This window comes from Protopterus annectens, chromosome 4.part1, assembly GCF_019279795.1.
Source record: "Protopterus annectens isolate FY-2018-M chromosome 4.part1, PAN1.0, whole genome shotgun sequence".
Classification (NCBI taxonomy): Eukaryota; Metazoa; Chordata; order Ceratodontiformes; family Protopteridae; genus Protopterus; species Protopterus annectens.
The window spans coordinates 414239941-414262019 of record NC_056734.1 but is presented as its reverse complement, the minus strand read 5'-3'; the positions used below and the strand labels follow the sequence as shown (position 1 = coordinate 414262019).

Below are 22079 nucleotides of genomic sequence, written 5' to 3'. Positions count from 1 at the left end.
GGTTAGAAGGTGTTCAGTTGTTTTACATTTCTGCCATTATTTCTACTCTACGTCCCTATCATTCATAAGGTCTTTGGTTTGTTTAGCAAGCCAAAGAGCATAATTTTATCTGACTCTTTTTTTAAGCAGCGAGGCTAGACTACTAAGTGTATTCAGAAATACTGTGCTGAAACAGTTGATGGCTTCATCTAGGGGTAGGAGTTTTAATGGAGAGCAGTTGATAGCTAGTAATGTATCAATGAAATACTGAGGGTTGAAATTAGAAAGGTTACATGTTGTCTTTAGTCTGGTGGATATTCTCTTTAAGTGGACTTAAGCAGGGAGATGATCACAGAACATCGGAAAGTGTACCAGCTAACATACACTTACTGGGTTCAGATTCTCTTTAACCCGTCTACTCTAATCATGCCATAGCCAGGTGAAAAATTTCGATGCAACTAATACTTGGTTTAAGCCAAGCTTCTGTGATGGCCAAGACGTCAGAGGTGTACACAGATATCCAGCCATGCAGTTAACTTACTTTATTACACATACTATGTTGATTTACTGTGACGAGGTTAAAGGTCTTTTGATGCAGTGTTAGTGTTGTGGGGAAGGGAGATGTATTAAGTTGAGTGTGGATTGGGGTTAGGAGCAATGGAATAAGGGTGGAAAAAAAACACTGATGAGCAGAGGTAAATAGTGCAATAAAAGAGGAGGATGAATGCCTCCACACTGAGATTTTAGAGACTTGAGGTCTATGGGTGGAAGCAAGTTTAATTTTTAATAGAGTATATTTGATTTTTGTTTGTGGAAGTTGGAAGTGGAATAATATATGTCTGAGGAGGAGACTGGTGTTTAGCTTTTCAAGACTTAGTGAGATATGGAAGCAGATGCAGAGGTGAAGGTACAAGTTATGATTAGTACCCCTGAGGTCCTGATGCTACATGTAATAGCAAGCATCTGGACCTCTGGGGTAGACCGCTAAAGACAAAGTCAAGAACAGCCTATTTATGAGCCTGCTTTGGACATATAACCTCCATAAATAGGCGTTTTGATGGCTCCTTATTGAAATGCCAGCACTTGTAATGTTGAAAATCCAAAAAAAAAGAAATATCTGCACCTCGATATCCCATCCAGTTTATAGCGCCGTGCAAAAAACCAAGTGTTGAAGACCACGTAGCTGCTGCACAAATACTTAGAGCTGCATTTCAGCAAATTGTTGCAGCAGGTGCTTTAAGAGTGAGCCTACAAATTAGAAAGTGGCTTATTATAAACGGTAAAACACAACTGAATGCAATCAATCAGTTGGCAATTTAACTGAAATGACTTTTGAAACTTCACAACAAAAGTAAACAAACAGCAGTGAAACCATTCAAACCTAGTTTCGTCAACACAGAATCTCAAGAAAAGGTATACATCCACACAATAAACAAGGCATTCCTCCTGACTGGGGCAAATTACAACCACACACACATGCAGAAAAGACCTGGGATCAGGTTTTGCTACAGTGGGTCTATATCACGTAGTCTAACTGCAATAAGTCCGACTACGTGAATATCGAGCCGGGAAGTTCGAATTGCAAGAAGTACGAACACAGATTTTTTTTCCCGGGGGGGGGGGGGTCGCTGTTCCGGTACAAAAAACGGAAAAACACATACACTTTAAACATAGTAATGTGGGGGGCTTCACCCCCCACACCCCCCCCTACTTAAATACACCAACTCCGAGATTGCACCACAGTGGAGGAAATAGCAAAGCTGTGAAAACAGCCCACCAATTTTTTTCCCGGGGGGGGAAATCGGTGTTCCGCGGCTTCACTATTTTCAATTTTTGAACTTCCTGGTTCGATATTTACATAGTCGGACTTACTGCAGTTCAACTACATGATATAGACCCCGTTACAATCACATACGTGAAAGAAAAATATTAGCTCTCATTTAAGACGTGAACATGCGACCTGCAGCATACTACACTGATGCCACTGCAGCTACACCAAAATGAGCCTATTGACAAATGCTAGAGTTTTCACTCAAAAGCTTTCCCTTTCAACTTCCAAGATGGATGCACATTGAGTAGCAGCTTATTTCTGGCTTTCCCAGTCTGAAAACTGCAATTCCGCAAAGAAGGCCAGTAGACTTGTGTTTATGTGTAAATTTCAGTAACTGGCTATTAAGTGCATGGCCTGGATGCTAGGAATAAAGAAATACTGAAGACCTGGAAAAATCAGCTACAAAAAGTGAGGAAGAAAGACTGTCTGGGGAGAGTTCTGCAGCTGTTCAGCAGAAAGCAATACAACCTTCAGACATGACTTCCAGTGGCCTACAAGGAGATACAAGAGAACTGCATACAGACCTGACTAAAATAAACAAAACACTGATGGAACATATCAACACAAACAACAAAAGGCTGGAAAAAAAAAGGAAGAAGCTTTAAACAGATATTCAGATGAGATGATAAAGCTGCAAAAATCAGAGGTCGACAAAGAAAATGCTGGCTGAATGTGACACTGCTCAGGAAGAGGTTTCAAAAAATAATAGAATTAGAGGACAGAGCACGTAGGGAAAACCTGAGATTTTCAGCTATACCAGAGAAGCTGGAAGGAGAAGACTGCATTAATTTTATGAAAAGCACAAGTAAGCAACTGGACTGCTATTCCATGGCAGGAGTTGTTAGTTAAAAGGGGATACTATGTGCATGCTTCAAACCTGGCTATAAAAAAAAATCAACCTACACCTTTAATAGTAAAGATGCAATCCTACCAGCAAAAGGAGCTGATTCTAACAAAATTGTGGCAGACGGACAAAGTACTAAAAGTGGGAGACAGCAGACTGCTTGTGGAGAATGATTACTTAATGTACACCAGACAGAAGAGGAGCAAATTAATTCCACTATTCAGGGAATGTTTAGATGCAGGTGTGAGATTCAAACTGTTGCACCCAGCTGTCTTTCAAGGTATTCTACCCTGGAGGGACAAAATAATTTTTTGATGAAATACACGTTAAGAAGGAAATACAAAATTTGTCCAACAAAAAGTAAGATGTGATACAGAAGAAGATTTTGCTTCTTGTTCTTCTGGTAATAAAGACCACGCTTGTACCTGTGAAACCTTTTTAAAAATTTTCAATGGAAAATGTTGGAGAAGGAAGAGAAGGTCAGAAAGCTCTACAGTAGGCTGTCCCAGTAACGCATTTAGCAGATGGTGCCATGCTTCCACCTGATTATTGGTTCATGAAAGATCCATGCCAGGCATAAAGCAGACATTCAAAAATTTCAGAGTATAAGGTGTTGCTACTCATTGTGGTGCAGGAGAGCATAAAGCATACTACCTTGGACAGCCATGCACATAATGATGGTCAAGAAATGTTGATATGGGCTTGGCGCATTCAAGAAGTGTGGAAACTATCTCCAAAAATTACAGGCACTTCATTGTCTACTGGTAAGAAAACCAGTGCAATCAACTTACGGATGGCTGTAGAAAATGCAGTGCCTGTACCATAAAGGGCCACAAGCTGATGATACTGGAGTTGCCACTAAATAATCCCGGCAAAATGGAACAAACAGACCTTTAGGATACTCTTGGGGAAAGCCTTATGACTGGCATGAACTGTCACCTTCTCAAAATCAGTCATGATGTACTCTGGATGAAAGCTGCATATGAAAAATGCAGCCATCCTTTTAAGCATATCCCACATATTGTTACATGCTGCCTTTGCCCCCCCGAGTCATCAGATAGTAAACCAGGGGAACAATCCAAGTCTTGTTATCGATACAAAGCATTCTACACTTTAAACATTCCTTCCTGTTCTTTAACAGGAAATAGTATATCTATATTCTTGCAGTTGATTTGAAGTGCTGGCATCTTCCCCAGCGCTAAACATATGTTTGTTTTTTTTTGTTTTTGTTTTATGTTTGCAACTGCACAGTGCATAGTTGCTGCCATATTAGGTTGGAATGGATTTAACCGACATATCCGGTAAAGCTTCTCTAATATTCACTTTTAATGAGTGCGAAGCATAACTCAACAGTCAAGAGTCTTTTCAAAAAGTACAGATTTCTGCTGCATAGATTGATCCTTTCCTCATGCCATTTGTTGTGTTCTGCCACGTCACAGAGGAATGAAGTCATGAAACACTAACATGCATTTGGGTTTCTGACTTCATATCCTGTTGTAAATGATGCCAACATATTTCTTTACACTGCATCTGCTTTCTATGTTTAAACCTGCAATGGTTTAACTTCTCCCTGTTTTGAGCATTTGTCCACTCATTATGTTGCACTTTGTCCAGCATCTTTGTGGTTATTTACAGGGCGATGATCACACTTCTATAGCAGCGGTCTCTGATGTTAGAAAAAAAATAGTCACCATGTGGCAGGTTTTTCATCGGTGTTTAATGCTATAGTGTTTATGCTTTTCAGCTGTATTGCTCTACCTCAAAGTGGTACTGTGGCCTTCTGGTTTTGGCAGTGTAGTGCACAGGGAAAGGTTTTGCAACCTAAATGCAGGAACACAAAAATGCAGATCCCAAGGCAGAAATGGATCTCTAATGGGTGGTCTCAAAAGCAATACACCCTTGAGGAAGGCTGTGCAAACCGTCAAAGACAAGGTGTCAATGTCCCTATGAAAGTTAGGCACTACTGAAAGTGCATTTTAATAGAGTATGGAATTGAAATGCTGGGCTAAGTTCTCAACAGAAAAGTGGCAGCAAAAGGATAACCTAGTTCTTCTGAAGTGGTCAAGATGAAGAAACATGTTCACTTGCCCTTGCAGGTTTCAGGTATGCCTGCCTTCTGTGAAAATAAATGTATTTTGTAGCATTCTAGAAGGGCAAGATGAGATATTAGTCACTACTGGAAGTGGAAAAAACATGCAGTTAAACTCAGGGAAATGACTGTCTGGGAAGTTTGCCTGATGGATGAAACAGTAGTGCTGAAAATCTTTGTAGTAGCAGCTGCTCTAACAAGCATGACATAAAGCAGGAGACACTATACTTGGCAAAGTCATTATGGAGCAATGACAAGGACTTCCAACCTTTATTTTTTGGTTTTCTGTATCAGTGTCATCTTGAAACAAAACAGGAGTAAAGCATGAAGACCATGGGCCACTTCTGGATCAAATTTTTCCCAGGACATACACTAAGAAAGTAATGCGTTTGGCACTAGTTGAGGAGACAAAATTGTAGCAGCAAGGCGGATACCAATGATAAAAAAAAGCTTAGATGGTACTGAAGATTTGAAAAAAACACTCTTACGACACACCTGTGATAGTAGGTGAACCAGTCTACAAGCAATAAATTTTTCCCTGGGATGTCACTGGCAACCACATCACATGCCCATACTCAAATTCTTACAGCTTCTTGACAAGAGATAAACATGGGTCCTCCCCTACAGTACTATTAAGTGAATAGCAATAACACTGAAGCATAGAGTCTGAGACCACCTGAAAGGTAGGACTACCCTAATTTCTAGTATGTTGATATTGTGACCTGCATCCGCCGACCTCAAAGCTGCTGTTGCCCAACCTTTAGGAAGATTACTAAAGGAATAGTAGTAAAAAGTGTTAATCTGGAAGGAACTCGTACCTTGATCAGAAAATTAAAACCCCACTACACACTTTCTGCTGATCAACTCCCTGCCGAGTACCTACAAAAATCAGCTGATGCTATTGCTTACCCCGTCTCAATGCTAATCAAATCGAACCGTAGTAGAAGCTAAAATTCCCACCATCTGGAAAATATCCTATATAATCCCACTTCATAAAGGAGGCAGCTCTACTGAATTCTCCAATTATAGGCCAATAGCTATACTCTCTCCACTTGCAATGATTATAGAAAAATGTATGCATAGACAACTCATGCACCACCTAATCCAGAATCACCTTATGGCAGACACTCAGCATGGCTTCAGTCCTCATCACAGCCCTACTTCAGCCCTCCTAGCCTTTACCAACACCATAATCGCAACAATTATATACCCTCAACCCTCTTCTTGGATCTTTCCAAGGCATTCGATATGGTTGATCACCAACTTTTAATCCACACCCTGCAAACATTATGTCTAGATACTAGAGCCCTTCAATGGTTTCAATCCTACCTGAATGGTCGACAGCAGGCTGTCCTCTGGCAGAACAAACTCTCTTAACCTTCTACCTAACAACCCTGGAGTACTACAAGACTCTATACTAGGGCCCTTGCTGTTCTCCATCTTCATTAACGATCTTTATACTGTCATCCCAAAAGTCAGCTGTATCCAATATGCTGATGACTCTACTCCGATTTGCTCGGCCACATCTCCAACAAAGTTATGGTCAGCTACCCAGACCACCTTTAATACAATAGAAAAATGGCTTTCTGAACGTCATCTGATCCTAAATCCCCAAAAAACTAAAATGCTGTTATTTTCACCAACACGTAGGTCTACCACTTTCACCTTTACCATAAATTCAAATGATGGCACAATAATCTCCCCTGACCCCTCTACAAAACTATTAGGTGTCATCACAGATAATAATCTAAAATTCGACCTACATGTTAACCAAACTATCAAAACCATCAATAAAAAACTAGGGTCACTTTACAGAATAAAAGCCTTCCTAACCCCTCCAGCTAAAATTGCCATAGCTCGCTTTCACCTTCTTTCAACCCTTCTGAATGCATCCCCTATACTCTCAAATTTAAACAAGACTGTCCTTAACAAACTCTCAATTTGCTACAACCACATTGCCAGGTTTGCCACTGGGCTGGCTTTTAGGACACATCATTGCATCAGTCTAAATCAGCTTGGGTGGCTTGAACTACCCAGCCTAATCCAGTATAACCAACTGATTATGGCCTATAAAATCCTCTATAATCCGGACAATACTCCTGCACTTAAAAATATTATCACCCCCTATAACAATCCTAGACTGCTTCGATCATCTAACAAACTACTAATTCAGACTGGCAAAATTAATAACATAGCCGGTGACTCTCTCTCTTTGCAAACTCTGTAAGTAGACCCTGGAACTCTCTTCCAGCTGATATTACCTTACTTTCTACGTTAGGTCAATTTAAAACTAGACTCAAACAACATTTGTCACTTAACTGGCTATGTCAATGTATCAAGCCTGGCTAACTCTCTCTAGAATGTGTAAAAATCTGTTAACCAGTTTACTGTGTAATTTAATTTAATCCTGATTTACACTCGGGATTAACTCTAAACTGTGGAACTTGTTTAACTTGCTTACTTATGTAATCACTGTAAATAGTCTGTTTTTAATATGTAATATGTAATGATGCATCTGCTTACCCTTGGAGCTTTTCTCCCCGGGTCTCCGCTGAAAATGGACATGCATCCAGTTGGACTATCCCGGTCAACAAATTTAAAATAAAAAATAAATAAACTCCAAGTGCCATGCTTGAAATACATCTAGCATTATCTCCTCTGTATTCTGAATAATAAGTGATGAGGCAACTGAAACTTAATATCCACAGCAGAGAGGGTTTTGCCTTCCTTATCTACATTTTGGAGGTGTACCTTGGCATAAAGAATGAATATCCAAGGGCCCTGTCCCTATCAAGATCTGTAAACCTGCACCACATGTGCTGGTAAATGGCAATGGTGATCCTGGAAGCTGCAGCCAAGAATTTAGTGGCATTACAGGCCACCTGCAACATAAGCCTCATGATGCTAGAAACAGTAGCCTGTTGGGATGACTGATTTGCTTTAACAAGTCTATCAAGCAATTTCATTAGCAAGTGGTATGAATTAGCTACCAGATCCAGCTGAAACCCTACAATGTGTTGGGTATTTCATCACCCTCAGAGGAAAAAAAAGAAGTGAAAGGAAAGCCAAATTTCTCCACATGTTCTATCTCTCTCGACTCCTTATATGCAGGATAAGCCACAGGGCTCTGGAGAGCTGAAGCATCTATTGAGTGGAGCTGCTGAAACAAAATTGTTTGGATTGGGTATGTCTGACAAAATATGCAGTTTCTAGGTTTGATGCTATGATCAAGCTTTCCTAACCACTGGGCCACCATATCATTGGTTTTCCCAAGCTGTAATGATGATGACCTAAAGCAGGTCCACCAACAGAAAACTACCCAGGAGTAGTGTTGGGTAGACCAAAAGGCCTTCTGCAGCATCCCTCTGAAGGGGACATAGGATCCATGAGGTATTCCCTTCAAGTTTCACCATCACTAAAATCTTCCTAAACTTTGGGTTTGGAGGGGGTGCTAGGGAATCTACATTCTTGTTATGGTCATACAGATTGAGAAAATTCATGGGGGAATCTAAGTAATTCCCCTCAAATAATGAGGTGAGAAGTTAAGAGAGGGTTATAGCCACCTTTATAAAGCATTAAAGAAAACATTACCATATGCCAACATACTTCTGTCGTGTACATATGCTTTAGCAGTAGTACTTATGCTAATGAGCTACCTGCTAACATTACATCATACTTTAGCTGGCCAGGTGTACAGTAAGAAAAGACACTGCTGAACACTTCAGTGGTGGTATAAGAAGGCAATGAATTTCAATGAGCAACTTACAATGAAATGCACAACTACTCAAAACACAAAACTAACACCATTACATTTTTATATCATAAAAACTTATAGCTATCTGGAAGATGGCACAAGGTCATGAATCCACTCTTGATCTCTCTGGTCCAGCTCAGTCATACAGAAATAATGAACAGTTAAAAAGTCAAATGGAGCCACTACCAAAAATGCGCTCTACTGTGTGCAGCAAAGGCACTTCACAGTAACTAAGAAAAAGATTAATGGGTAGTTTTTCAATTTACTAAATAACTACCAAACAAACAAATGATGATCCATTGAACACTGCTGTTTCAAAAATATAGCTTTCAAAAGAAAACTACTCTTTCACAGATGAGACAAACTCTCAGAACTGTGCTCTTTTCCAGCTTATAGCCACGTCAAACTTTGCTATACAAAGCAAAGGGTTCAAGAGACATGGGCGCCCTGCACACAGGCTGCCACTAAGCCCACCCATCCACCCCTCGACCCACATACCCACCCCTCGCCCCACACACACACTCATGGAAAATTATGGTTTGTGGGTTTATTTGATACTTCTCTTTGGCAGACTATGATCAAGGGACTGCCTTCCAGAGGAATGTGCCTCAGTGAAGTGTCGGACATACAAGCGGACATTGTAAATATCGCTTCTTTTAATCCCCTTATAATCCCAAAGACAGAGAATGGAGTTTACATATTTGAACTTTTTTTCACCAGGTTAGTTCCACTAGGCCAGTGGCCTCTTTTCAAGGTAGATGCAAGTAGAGTTCATACTGACTAGGAAAAAATTTGCCAAAGTCCTATAGAAATCCCCCTAATCTTATCCACAACAGCTATCTTTTATATCTACTTGATCTACCACCAACACAGGTAGATGAGGCTCTGATTTAAGGTCTCACCCACAGGATGGCACACTCAGGAATGTAGCGCCACCCCTCGTGCAGAATATAATCCAGTCCTCTGATCTTCCAAGAGCCAAGGAGTATGTGGTACCTTTTCGAGCCATTGACACCACAAACCAACTCATCCGATGCAAAAAAATCTCCTTCAACATTTAAATATCCTACACCCCACCTGCCCAGTGTGCCACAGATAGTCGTTAAGTGGAGAGGAAGAAGGTAGCCACTATATTAGTGGTATGATAAAAATTCTATCAATCATTCAACAGAGGAAAACTGATACTTAGTTCTGGGAATCATCCAGTTTATCATTTTGGTTGTAATATAGCCAATATTGAAGACCTTTTGTTCCATCTTGGAGTCAAGTAATGACTAATGTAGGATCTGAATTTTACAAAATGTAACACAGAGTAAGAGAATTTGATTTCTAATGCCTTAGGTTTTAGTTACCAATGGTTGCCTGTGAATTCCCCTACTAACCATGCATTCATATCTATCTCACTGGCCATGCAACTGTGCAAACATGAAGAGTTTACTGAATTATTAATGTCATACTGTAAGGTAATCAATGGGATTCGCAATATACAGTACATTAACCAAGATTGCTTTCTTCCCCATTGACTTGAGGTTACAAATGTTAGACTTGAATCACAGCTACTCGGATATAAACAAGGTTACAGATTTTCCCTAAATGAAGAGCTGCCATGGTTTTAGTTAATGGTAAGCCCTCTAGAAGAAAAGAAAGTTAAATAATTACAATAAGATAGGGCTGTTTCGAGAATTCAGTCTTCTTTAACCAAAAGGACTATTTATACCACACATGCTCTATTCAGTAAACATCACTTTCTCAGTTAAACATCTCCCCTGCAATGGAACCGGTTTCTCTCCTTTTCATTTTCCAATTTCTAACCAAATCTAAGAAAGTCAGACAAAGGATACTACTAATCAGACTGGCAGGGATGGTCATTGGCTAATGAGGACTAAACCGTAGATCCATCATTGTTAACTTTATCTGCTAAAGGGTTCAGTTTGCGCAAACCCAATGGGCATGATCCTAGCTATTTTTTTCCTTGGATAGTAGGTACTGAGGAAGCTACCCCCTACTATATCAAGGTTCAGAAACAGCCGTACACCAGAACAATGTTTAGCTTTTCCTGAAAAGGCATTCCTAGGACTGTCAACCAGGGTGCCATAAATGAGATCCTGATGACAGTATACTGGAAATGCGTACTCAAACCACAGTCTGTCTGTCAACACAGCTAAAAAGCAGCCCAAGTAGTCAAGGAGGGAAGAAAACATAATATAAAGAGAATAATATAGCTCTTGTATTTTTACACACCTGGAAAGAGCATCATGACCTCCAAAACAAAGACAAGTTTGACATTTCTTCCCAAAACTAGAATTCTCATGCAGAGGAATATGTACAGCATCTCTTTCACTACAGGATTCCAAAACCATCCTGCATAGTTTTAGAGAGACTCTGATCTGAGAACTGGAGGTATGTAGATGCCATAGGCCTTTAAAATCTCTTTAAAAAGGCCCTCTGAAAGGAAAGCTAGTGCTTGCCTAGGGGTCCCCCATGACACAGTCTGGCACTGCTCTACTTTTGATGCAAGCCGCCATGAGTGGAGAACATAAGGAATTATATCCTTCCTACAAACGACAGTTAAGAAAGGACAACTAGAAGCTGTGGTGGGGTTTGAGGGAAACAAGCTCATGGCATGGTACTAGCCCAGGTCATGTGTCCACAAATGAGATGCTGGAGAGCCTAGAGAGACTTTGAATGGAAACAATCTTAGCCAGATGTCTCGAGATTACCAATAACTGAAAAGCAAACCTGAAGCCTCTGTGACCTAGATATCAGTCAACATGGCTTAACCCATTACTCTGACATAGAAAGGATGAAGGAGTTGCTCGAGGCTGTCTCTGATTAAACAAATTACTGCCATAAGACAGTCTTTTGGTGGTAGACTGATATGTTCAAACCAATCCACAATTCTGTCACTTCAATTTATAACAGTAAGCATGGTGCAGAATCTGGTTCTCCTGCTGAGATAGCAGGGAAGGGGTCTGAGGCAGGTGCCACGGAGATAACTATGGCACACTGCGCAGGAGGGGGGTACCAGTGTTGGTGCGGCCAGTCTGGAGCAATCAAAATCATCCTTGGTTTGTCCTGTTTGACTTTTAGTAGAACTTTGGAGAGCAGAGGCAGCGGAGGGAAGGCATAGACCGATGGGCGTTTCCAGCTGAAGGACAGAGCATCCACTTTCCAGGCTTGTTTGTGGGGAGTCCTTGTGCAAAACTTGTTCAATTGGTAGTTCTGGGGGGAGGCAGGCAGGTATATGTTTGGGCTCCCCCACTCGCTTGTCAACATGTTGAAAATCCTTGGTTCCAGTTTCCACTTGTGTGGGTCCATGAGGTTTCTGCTTAGTCCGTCTGCCAGTGCATTTAATTTTCCTGGCAGAAATTGAGCTTGTAGTTGCACTTGGTAGCTCAAGGCTGTGTTCCACAGTGCCAAGGCTAGTCTGCAGAGGGGGTAGGAATGTGTACCCCTCGCTTGTTTATAACCGTGGTGTTGTCCATCTTTACCATTAGTTGCCCTGGAAGAATGTAGTCCTTGAAGGCTGTCAGAGCATTCTGTACAGCTAACATTTCTTTTTGCTTGATATGTAGGTGCATTTGACTTGGGATCCATTTGCCCTGAATGCACGCCCCTGCCAGGCGAGTCCCCAATGCATAGTCTGATGCATCTGTTGTTAGGGTTTAGGCGGCAGGGAGTAGTGTGAATGGTAGTCTCTTGTTTTGGTGGCAGGCCTCTGCCCACCAGAGGAACTCTAGGCGTAAGCAAGGTATGACAGGAATCATTGTTTCTAGGCTGTGAGAATGTTGACACCATAGGCTTTTTAGATAACACTGTAGTTTCCTCATATGCAGTCTTGCATATGGAATTAGAAGAATGCAGGAGGCCATGAACCCCAAGGCTTGCAGTATTCATCTTGCAGATAGCAGGGTTTTTGTGGCCACTTGTTTGAAATAGGTTATTAAATGAATTTGCTTCTCTGGAGTGAGGTAAGCCATCTGGGGAGCTGCCTTCTTAGTAGGCCAGTGCCTACTAAATCTAAGAGGTTGCACTTGTAAAAAATATTTCACAGTTTGCATAGATTTAGCTTTATCTTCCATCTTTTTAAGAACTTCTTCAGCCTTCTTGCCAAACAGGAGGTCCTGATTTAAAGGAGCATCTAACAATTTAGCTTTAATATGATCAGGCAAAGATTGCTCCTTAAGCCAAGCATGCCTTCTAAGCACAGACCCAGTAACAGCAGCCCTACAAGAGGCCTCTAAAGAATCAAAACTACATTGCAAAGTATGTTTTCCAACTTGTTCAGCAGAATGCATTAAGTCCTGTAAGTCTTTATTTTCCACACAGTCAGGAATCAACATCATTTTCTGTTTAAGCAATCCAATGACATGTTGCTGATATTTTAACATATGAAACTGGCAGTTTAAAGCTCTGATTGCCAAGGTTACTGAAATATAAACCTTTTTACCCCATCTATCCAGCACCCTGGAATCTCTATCAGAAGGGGTAGGATTTTTAGTAGTAGAAGCCTTAATGCCCTTGGGCCCCTGAGAAATAGTCTCTGGATCTGCAATAGGATTTTTGAAAAGAAACTTGTGGGACTCAGGAACCCTGTAGTATCTGTCAGGTTTACTAGGAGCAGGAGGCAGGGAATCAGGGGCCAAACTAGATTCCAAAAAAAACATCATCAACAATGTCTAGTACAGGTGGGGATAGCCAAAGGCCTATGCCGAGGTAGAAGGAAATCCCTAAGCCTCTTTTTTGAATCAGAAAATTCCTGGCTTTCCCAGTGAAAATGCTCCCTTAAAGTATGTAAGGTTTCCCAAAAGAAAAATCCTCAGGAGGGGAAGCAGAGGGAATAGAATCCTCTGTATCAGAATCCTCATAAGTAGGTAAGGACAAATCCAGGTCATCAGAAGAGTCAGAAGAAACAGAATCCTGATCAGAAGATTCATAATCCAGCTCAGCCCTAGGCCTCTTGGGGTTGACTACTCCTGATTAGAGTTATTAGATCTTCAGCCACTTTTATCATTTGTTTTTTAGGCATAGGGGCCTGAGCATGTGGCTTGGGCGTCGTTTTTTTAGACATGGATCGAGATTTAGGCCTTAGTAATAAAGGAGGTGTCAATTTAATACGCAAGTCCATAGGCCTGAATACACCCACAGAAGCCGGTGCCTGCACAGCGGCTCCGGACCCATCCAAGGTAGAGAAATACGTGGGTTCCATAGTTGAAGTATCTCGCGGCATACCAGACTCCGAATGGGTCCCAGTACAGGCCTGCAAATCAGAAGTAGCTGGTATCAGCGGCTGGGAAAGTGCCCGAGTACCAGCGAACTGGCGACTGGCTTAGGAGAAGCGTCATTGGCAGTTTTGGACCTCGGCAGCCTGTCTCTGTCTTTATCTTTGTGTTTTTTCAGAATTCCGGTAGACGGATGGCTAACAAACGACATTTTTGGATAATTAAACTGAGAACCGAAATATTTAGAGGCAAAAATATACAGACGACGGATAGTGCGCTGATTAAATAAAGCACAAAACCGACAGCAAGGTACATCATGGTCAGGGCCTAGGCAAGGAATACAATATGAATTAAAATCTTTAGGATGTATTTGCTTTCCATAAGTAATGCAATTATTAACTTTTACTTACATCGGTAAGGAGCAAGAAAAAGTTTCCCCAACGGGTACTTAGCTTTAAGTTGAAGACTTTCGTTCTGAAACTTGAAAACAAAAATTTCAGGAGTCGGCCGACCAACACTTGCGAACTGCTTCTGCTTCAGGCATCGCACGGCAAGAAAGACTGATGTAATAGCGTCAGCTGCACGTTTCATACCCCTGACAACCTGATGTCATGGAAGAAGGGGCAGCAACCGACACAGGACCCAAGACTTTATCAGGCCGACTGAGGGCAATCTGCAAGCAGATTACCCAAATGTAATGACTGCAACAGTGAAACAAGAAGAACATCTATTTTTTTGAACAATAAGGAGTGACAACATCTGAGAAAAAATTATTTTGAGCACACCTGACATACAGATTTTTTTCTGAAAGGGTATTAGTGTATGCCTGAAATTAGGATTGTCAAGGTGTGAAAACTGTAGAAGATTTAGAACAAACAATGAGATGGGAAAACTTTGCCAAAATTTAAGTACACACTATCATAAATTTACAGAAATTTAAAAAACCCTCTAGCTAGCTTCCAGTGTACAGAATCTATTTTTATAAGAAATTATTGGGCATACACATTTTTTATATGCAAAATAAATAATTTTAAATCCAAATTTTCTGTCAACAAAGCTCCAAATCTTAATACAGGTGGCTAAACTAAGCCATTAATTACATAATGTTCTTGATCTGGCAATCTGAGACAGAGTTTAAGGTTTGCTTGCATTAAAGTGAACCAGTGAATATGGGGAAAACCATCCCTTGAAAGAAACTTAGCCAACAATTTCAAACTATACTCATGAAGTTTGAATGAATTTCTTAGTGAAGCAGAAAAGCCATTTAAGCAAAAATAATATTTTTATAGTATTAATTCTTCCCATACAGGACAAATGGCATTGAGACCAAATCTTGCCTTTTTACTGATGATTAATAATGTTTTCAAAATTTGTGGAAATCTTGAAAGGGGATCATGTGTTTTATCTTTTGTTCCACTATAGCATTACTCTTTGGAATGATTCTAGTGTCTACTAAACAGATTTTGGTATTTAAATGTGTATTTCATAGCCATTAGATACCTCAAGTTTTCTGTTCCAATGCAAACAATGATTTCATGATTTACAAACATCATAAAAAATCAGCTGCACATTGTCTGGGCCAATACAAAACTTCTGGGTGCGTTTACTGATTTCAAAGAACTTAAATGTCATCACGGACTACTATTAAACATGAAAGGGGTGCTGCCCATTCACGTGTCACATGAGCATACCTTGCAGACTCATTTGTAACAGGTTATGCCTCACATTTTTTTGAAGTGTAGCATAACTAATTTGCAAGTTTATCAAAACAGACCGCTTTCTGTGTAGCAACAGAATAAAAGGCAGAGTTGAAGAAATAAGATGATTTTTAAAGTTAAATTATTTGTAATTTGTGATTAAGATGAGAGATTTATTCACCCAAAATGCAACTACACTGCAATGGGGATGCAACCCGATTGACAGCTTGGCTCAGCAATAAAATGATTGCAATAGCTAGAATTTTACAATCCATATAAGTAGAGACTAGATGATAATCCATCTGGAGAGCTTCAGTTTATCTTTGCCATGATTTTGATATGGTACCAATTCCACACTTACATAAATAGTAAGTTTTAGACAATAAGCTAGTAAATGTTAAAAGATTTTATAAAATATTATGGAAATGCTGTACGGTCACTTTTTATTTTTCAGGTCATCTATTTCTTGACAATGTTCAGTACTGTAGAATCTTAAAAACTATTTTTCAAGAGCTGTACTTAGGTGGAATTTTGTTAGATGACTATTTCTGCAATGATGCTGATTACACAAATCCTTATACTAATCGGTTATTATTTGGAGAACCAGTTTGTGCTAAAGTAGGTAGTATTACTATTATGTTCTTTGCTCTTTTATCTAGAGTTCTTTTACACATCTGATCCATTAACAGTTTGCCAGAGGGAGCTACACTATAATAGGAAGTCATTTTCTGTTTATACTTTTTCATTGTTTAGTAAATAGATTTGATGCAGTCTTGCTTTATGTTCAGACCATTTCTGACACTATTTTTAGAAGTTTACTGCCAGAGTTCTGTCCAATATTTCGAAATGAGACCCCCAACTGTAAAGTGTGGATTTCCTTCCTTTAATATATTGGACAATACACCCATTCATCTCAAGTAAACTAAACCCCTTAAAATAGTCCACCTAGACCAAAACAAAAGTTGTTTATTGTGCATTGTGGACCCAAAACAGTCAGATAAAGGAAATTACCTCCATGATCTTGATGTCGAATCAACTGATTATCTTCCACAAAATGCCAGAACTTCTCTTCTCCCTCTTCTGCCAAGAATTCACTGAAAATAAGGTTAGAAAAAAACATAAGAGCACACACCTCAGCATATCAGTACTTCATCAGAGTTTTGTAAACAAAAGTATGCAAACAAAGAGTAGAGTATACATGAAAATTATGACGTTACCATAACAACCTACAAGAAAAAGGTCCATGTTCAGTAACTTCTAGGACATTGACTGAAGGTGTTAGAACTACACTTGAGAAAAAGCACTTTCCAAGATGCTAGACACCCTTCACCTTCTCGGTGTGCATTATATATCCCTCCCTCTTTCCTTTTTAGAAATTCACTGTGAAAGTTGGAAAAGGTAGATGATATACATAAGGTAAAGGCTAGGGATGGAGGGAGTGTATGTTACTGAAGATGGACCTCTGCTTACTGATTTACCATTACAAGTGTATAACTTGCAGACAAAACAAGAGATCCATCTTTTGTAAGGTGTAGGACCGAGTCTGCAGTTAATCTTGCTGGGCAGCCACTCTCATGAGGATGTTCGGCTGACAACTTTAAGCCCCAAACAAGATATGGAATGGAAAGTAAAGTTCAACTTATACTTTGCTGAATAATGTGCTCAGAGAAGGCAAATTTGCAGTTGCAGAAAAGTTACCCAAGATGGAACTGCACAAAATGTTCATGGGGGTAGCTACAGTTATAGCAAAGTGAGTGTGTGGGGTTAATAGTAAAGTACTTACATTGCCTTTTGTTACAAAAAAAAAAATACAGAACAGGCCATCTATCAAAAAAAGGGAGCTCTCAACTTTCTTGTCCAGTGTCACCTTGACAAATGAGAAACTGCTGACTGTCCCCATGAAAAGATGTCGGCCTTCACAGAGTTAAATTTGTCTGTGGACATCATACAGTGCAGAAGAATCAAGAGTACTCCAGGAAAACAAGGCAATGCCACATTTATGAATTTTTAGGCAGAAAGGCTGAATTAGTTTGAAGTATCACCATTTTACTTATGAAAAAAAAAATAGTAAAGGATTTGACATAAGCCTGCCTCTCAGAAATGCCTTCAAGTTGACAAAACCAGAGTAACCATCGTCCGGGACATGGAATTCAAAAATTCAGCAAAGGCTGCAGGTTCATAAGATGCAAAGTTAAGCTTCTCATGTATATAATGAATATCCCACGAAAGGACAAGGTCCTTCACAGGAGGCTCAAGCTGGAAAGTGGCATTTGAGAGACTTATCTGGTTTCCTTGAAAATCTGTAAGTGGAGCCTAGACTTGAGCAGAAATTACAGACAGCTGTCAAATGAACCTTGATGAAGAAAAAACAGACCAGAGGTCAAAAGATTGTGGGCTCATGAGATCACCTTCACTCGCTGCCCAAAATGCAAACCAAGACCGCTTGTCATATAATAGCTTTTGGGTGGCTAGTCATTGGGCTTGGGTAGTAATGGGAAATATCCCCTCCAAAATGCCTAGACCCTCTGCAGTCCCCAGACATGAAGAAGCCAAATTAGTAAGCTTCACAGAGTGAAGGTCTGGGTGCAACCTGCCAGGCAGAATCGGCTCAGAAGGTTGTAGTTGTAAAGGTTTTCAAATTGAATGGCCAACAAAGAGGGAACCAAGTTTTCCTGCGGGAAAAAAGATGCTATGAGAATCACTATCACTTGAGCAGTCTGGCCTTCTGAATGAATCTCAAAGGAAATGAAACAAGCAATCTCACCACTGGCCCGCTATTACATCTTTTGCTTGTTGTCCCCCCACAGAAGAGAAATCAGAATAAAATCAGAAGGGACATTATATTGGCTGGAGTGGCAAATAGGCACCACAGTGATATTCCATACATTAGACCTTCTTGGGCAAACAAGTGAATGACCACAAGTGAGGCAATAGAACACAGTAACTCAGTCTGCCCACTAATAAGTTGGCCTCTCCCAAAATGCACATTTAGGCCAGGAAGCAAAAGGATTTCACAGCCCACAGCCACTCCATTGTGGCCTCTTGACAAAGAGGCTAAGTCAGCGAGAGACAGAGTTCTAGCTTGTTTGCTGACAGACTACGGACACTAAGTGACTGGAAAGGACTTCCTTTAGAAAATCTTGGAAGGCTAGTACAATAATCAGATGTAGCAGGTCTCTAAAGGCACCATCTGGTAAAGACAGTATTACAGCCAATAGTACATAAAAAGGAATCAAGAATGTTTAACAAATATATGTGTCCACAGAGTGTCCTATGAATGTAAGGAACTGAAATGGTGAAAGTAGGACTTTGAAAGATACGCTATCACTCTGAGGAATGGAAAACAGTCAGATAACGGAATCTCTCTACTGAACCACACCATCCTACATCAGCGTAAAAAGAAACCAGTCATCTAGCCAAGATAAACCTGAGAAGCCTGCAGCCTAATATGGGCTACTACAGCAGACATGCATCTGGTAAATATCTTGGGGACTGAGATGTGCTAAATCAAGAGCCCAAAACCAGCAGTGAATGGCCTCAATCCAGAAGTGAAAAAACCTCCAGGACTCAAACAGCACATCCAATACTGTACTGGGAAGCTGTGAAAGATTTGGAAATGAAAGCATGTAGGCCTCCAAGATGTGTGGTTCTCCATTTATCATAACTTCTTCTGATCTAGTGGGACCTCTTGGATGGCTCTTTGCTGTGGAGCTTATGAACCTCCTTACTTGCCAACAACCTTGGATGGTGTGTGGTGTCTGGCAACAATGACAAAACATGGTCTGATCTTTCTTATCCACTTGTCCTTGAATACCTTTTTCCATACTTAGACACGGAGGAACATCCCCATTCTCCACAAGTGCCTTTAGAGTTCAGGGTTGGATGACGAGTAATAACTGCAGCAAGCTACCCTTAGGCTATTGGCAAATTCCTGGAAAATACACTAGGGATCCTTGCAATTGATCCTATGAACTACTGGGAACCAAACTGGAAGGTTGTTTTGAAAGCCCTTCTGTTGTTGTTGGTCATGTCAGGACAAAGTGGTTTCGTCAGCTCGGCATCCTAGAAATAATATGCTATGGTGTGGCTTTTCTGAGAACAAGAGACCACTTTGGCAAGGTTTTTGCCAGCAATGTGGGTGGCATCATAAGGCCACTAAGGAAGGGACTGTGCAGTAAATGGGATACTTCTTGTAATCCATACAGACACAAACAGATCAGATGATCAAACCCCTCCCTGAAGTGCAATATGAAAGAACTCTCAAATTTGTGATCACCCAGAAGGAAAGGGTTTTCAAAGTTTTTTCTTCTTAAAAAAAAAAAAGAACACTTTCTGATCTCTTACCAGGAAGATCGGTTGCAAAAGCAGGGTGCATTTTTTATTTTTTTGTTCTTGGAGGATGAAAGAAAACCTAAATGGAAATGTGAAAGGGGATAGCAATAAAGAAGCCTTCTGTACTTTCCAAGAGATTACCACAAAAGGGAGCAGCCATGCAGCAACCAATGCATTACCCCTTATAAAAATTCTAAAGGGGATAGGTAATGAGACATGCTGATTAGGCCTGACAAGTTAAATAAGCCCCAGTGCTGAAGAAGTCAATGCCAGGAAAACCATCAATGGAAACATTGTCAGGGAAGAGGTAAAAGTAGGCATTGAAGGTACCAGTGCCAGGAACAGTGACAATCAGAAAGCCTGATACCAGGAATGCAGATGTAAATAATGCCCGAATGAAAAAAAAGACCACTGACAGAAAGGAAAACATTGGAAACTGGATAGTGGAAAAGGTTCAGCAACAGGCATTTGGTAGAACTGAGTCAGAATAACAAGTTCAGGAGATGCTGAAACAGATGGGTAACAGAAAAAAAATGGAACCAGGAATGACAAAGGTGCAAATAAGTTCCAGGGAACCTGTTACTGGCAAACAGCAGTAACTGCTGGAGAAGAAAAAGTCATTTGTATAGCAAACCACTGGGGGCAGAAAAAAAGCGTTTACAGGGACAAGCACTGTACCTTGGAAATACTGCAGCTGGTGAGTCATTATCAATTACCATCAATATAGGGGACTGCCTGATGGGGACAGAAGGCTTACAGGCTTGGATGAGAAACAGAAGTTCAAGTGGCTGAAAAGGTAAAGAAATAAGCCACGACCAATATCAAGTAAAGTTTAACTGAATCCCCCTGATATACAGCCCACAATCTTTAACATTTACTTAAAATGAGAGATTGTCCTGTAGAAGTAGATGGGTTGAGATGAGTTTCATTCCACAGAGAGTGGCTATCAGTTCACAAACTGCTTCCCTTTGAGGAGACAATCCAAATTTAAAAAAAATACTGACTTTTAGCACATTTTACAGAAGCAAAACATAGGCATGGTGTTCCAGACCTTAGATATGTAATGGCAGCATAGTGAGCCACCTGCAGATTTACTAGACTTTGCTGTGATTGCCAGGAGTTTATTGGCTGAGCATAGGTCTCTGTCTGGAGAATGGTGCTGGGCATTTTTTTGTGCATGTATAAGATTGCGTGTAGTAATATATTGTCAGTAAGTTAAGTAGTTGGGTAGCTCAAGCCAATTTAGTTGTTTTAGGGCCCTGCAATAAGTCCTATTCACAAGGTTGGCAGCAAAAAATTTACTACTTTCACTATACCAGGCATAGAATTTAGTTTTGTGTGTAGTACTTAGGTCTGTAAGAATAAGTGAGGCATATAGCAGGTATGGAAGAAGTTAGGTAGATGCTAATGTGTTTTGCATTATCTGTCAGTTAGTATTTGGTTCTTTAGAGGGAGCACAGTAGGTGTTTTTTTTTATGGCTTGCAATATGCATTGATCAAATTTGAGGTTATTGTTAATTAGGACATCCAGATTTTGTCAGAGTTACAGTTTCAATTTCTGTGTTGTTGGATGAAATAATTTTGAAATACTGTTTCATTTTGGTATTATTTAAGAGTGAAGAGCATGTTTACTTTTAGTAGGATTTAAAAGTTAATTACAACATTTGACAGTAATAACTTCAAAGTTAAAGACATCATAAACAAATATTGGCCAGTCCTTATAGCCAACAGATTCTTTACTACTGCAGTTGGAAGTAAATGTCTTCTCACCCACTAGGAAGGTAAAAATATAGGCCAACAACTGCCTGGATAGAGAAATCCACATATCCCTTGACTGATATAAAGGCTATTAGATGATAAACCCAGTGTTTCTTACCCCTGTAGTTCCTGTTCCTTTTGTTGACATATGTGCAAAACTAAATTCTTTACTTCTAAAATTATGCAAAGGTTTATTCGTGAGCTCCTCACTTGTAGCACACAATGAGCAATATGTTATCTGTAAGTGTGGTAACTTGTGGAAGCCTCTCCATTTAAATGACTTATGCGGCAACAGGAATGCAGTGCATTAGTCAAATAAATTACAAAACTGGGATGCAGTATTTACATTTATAGCAATGGATAAAATTGTTAGTAATAAGCAGGGTAAACACCAGTGGCATTATAAAAAAGAAAAACATTGGATTATTAAATTTAGGTACTATTAATCCACCTGGTTTAACTGAAATTATATAAAAACTTATTTTTGTTATTTTCTAATTATATCTATTTGCTCTGGTATTTTGCCAAGTTTTTTGTATTACTGAATTACATATATTGTATAAAACACTATTT

General features: G+C 40.0%; 1 protein-coding gene across 1 annotated transcript in view; it reads right to left on the bottom strand.

The window, feature by feature from the left end:
- UGGT1 (UDP-glucose glycoprotein glucosyltransferase 1) overlaps nt 1–22079 on the bottom strand; it is a gene marked incomplete in the record, with an annotated part of 2149769 nt that overhangs the window by 2078710 nt on the left and 48980 nt on the right. Inside the window, 1 exon segment of the mRNA XM_044070228.1 lies at nt 16428–16510. Coding sequence (XP_043926163.1) covers nt 16428–16510 — 83 coding nt within the window.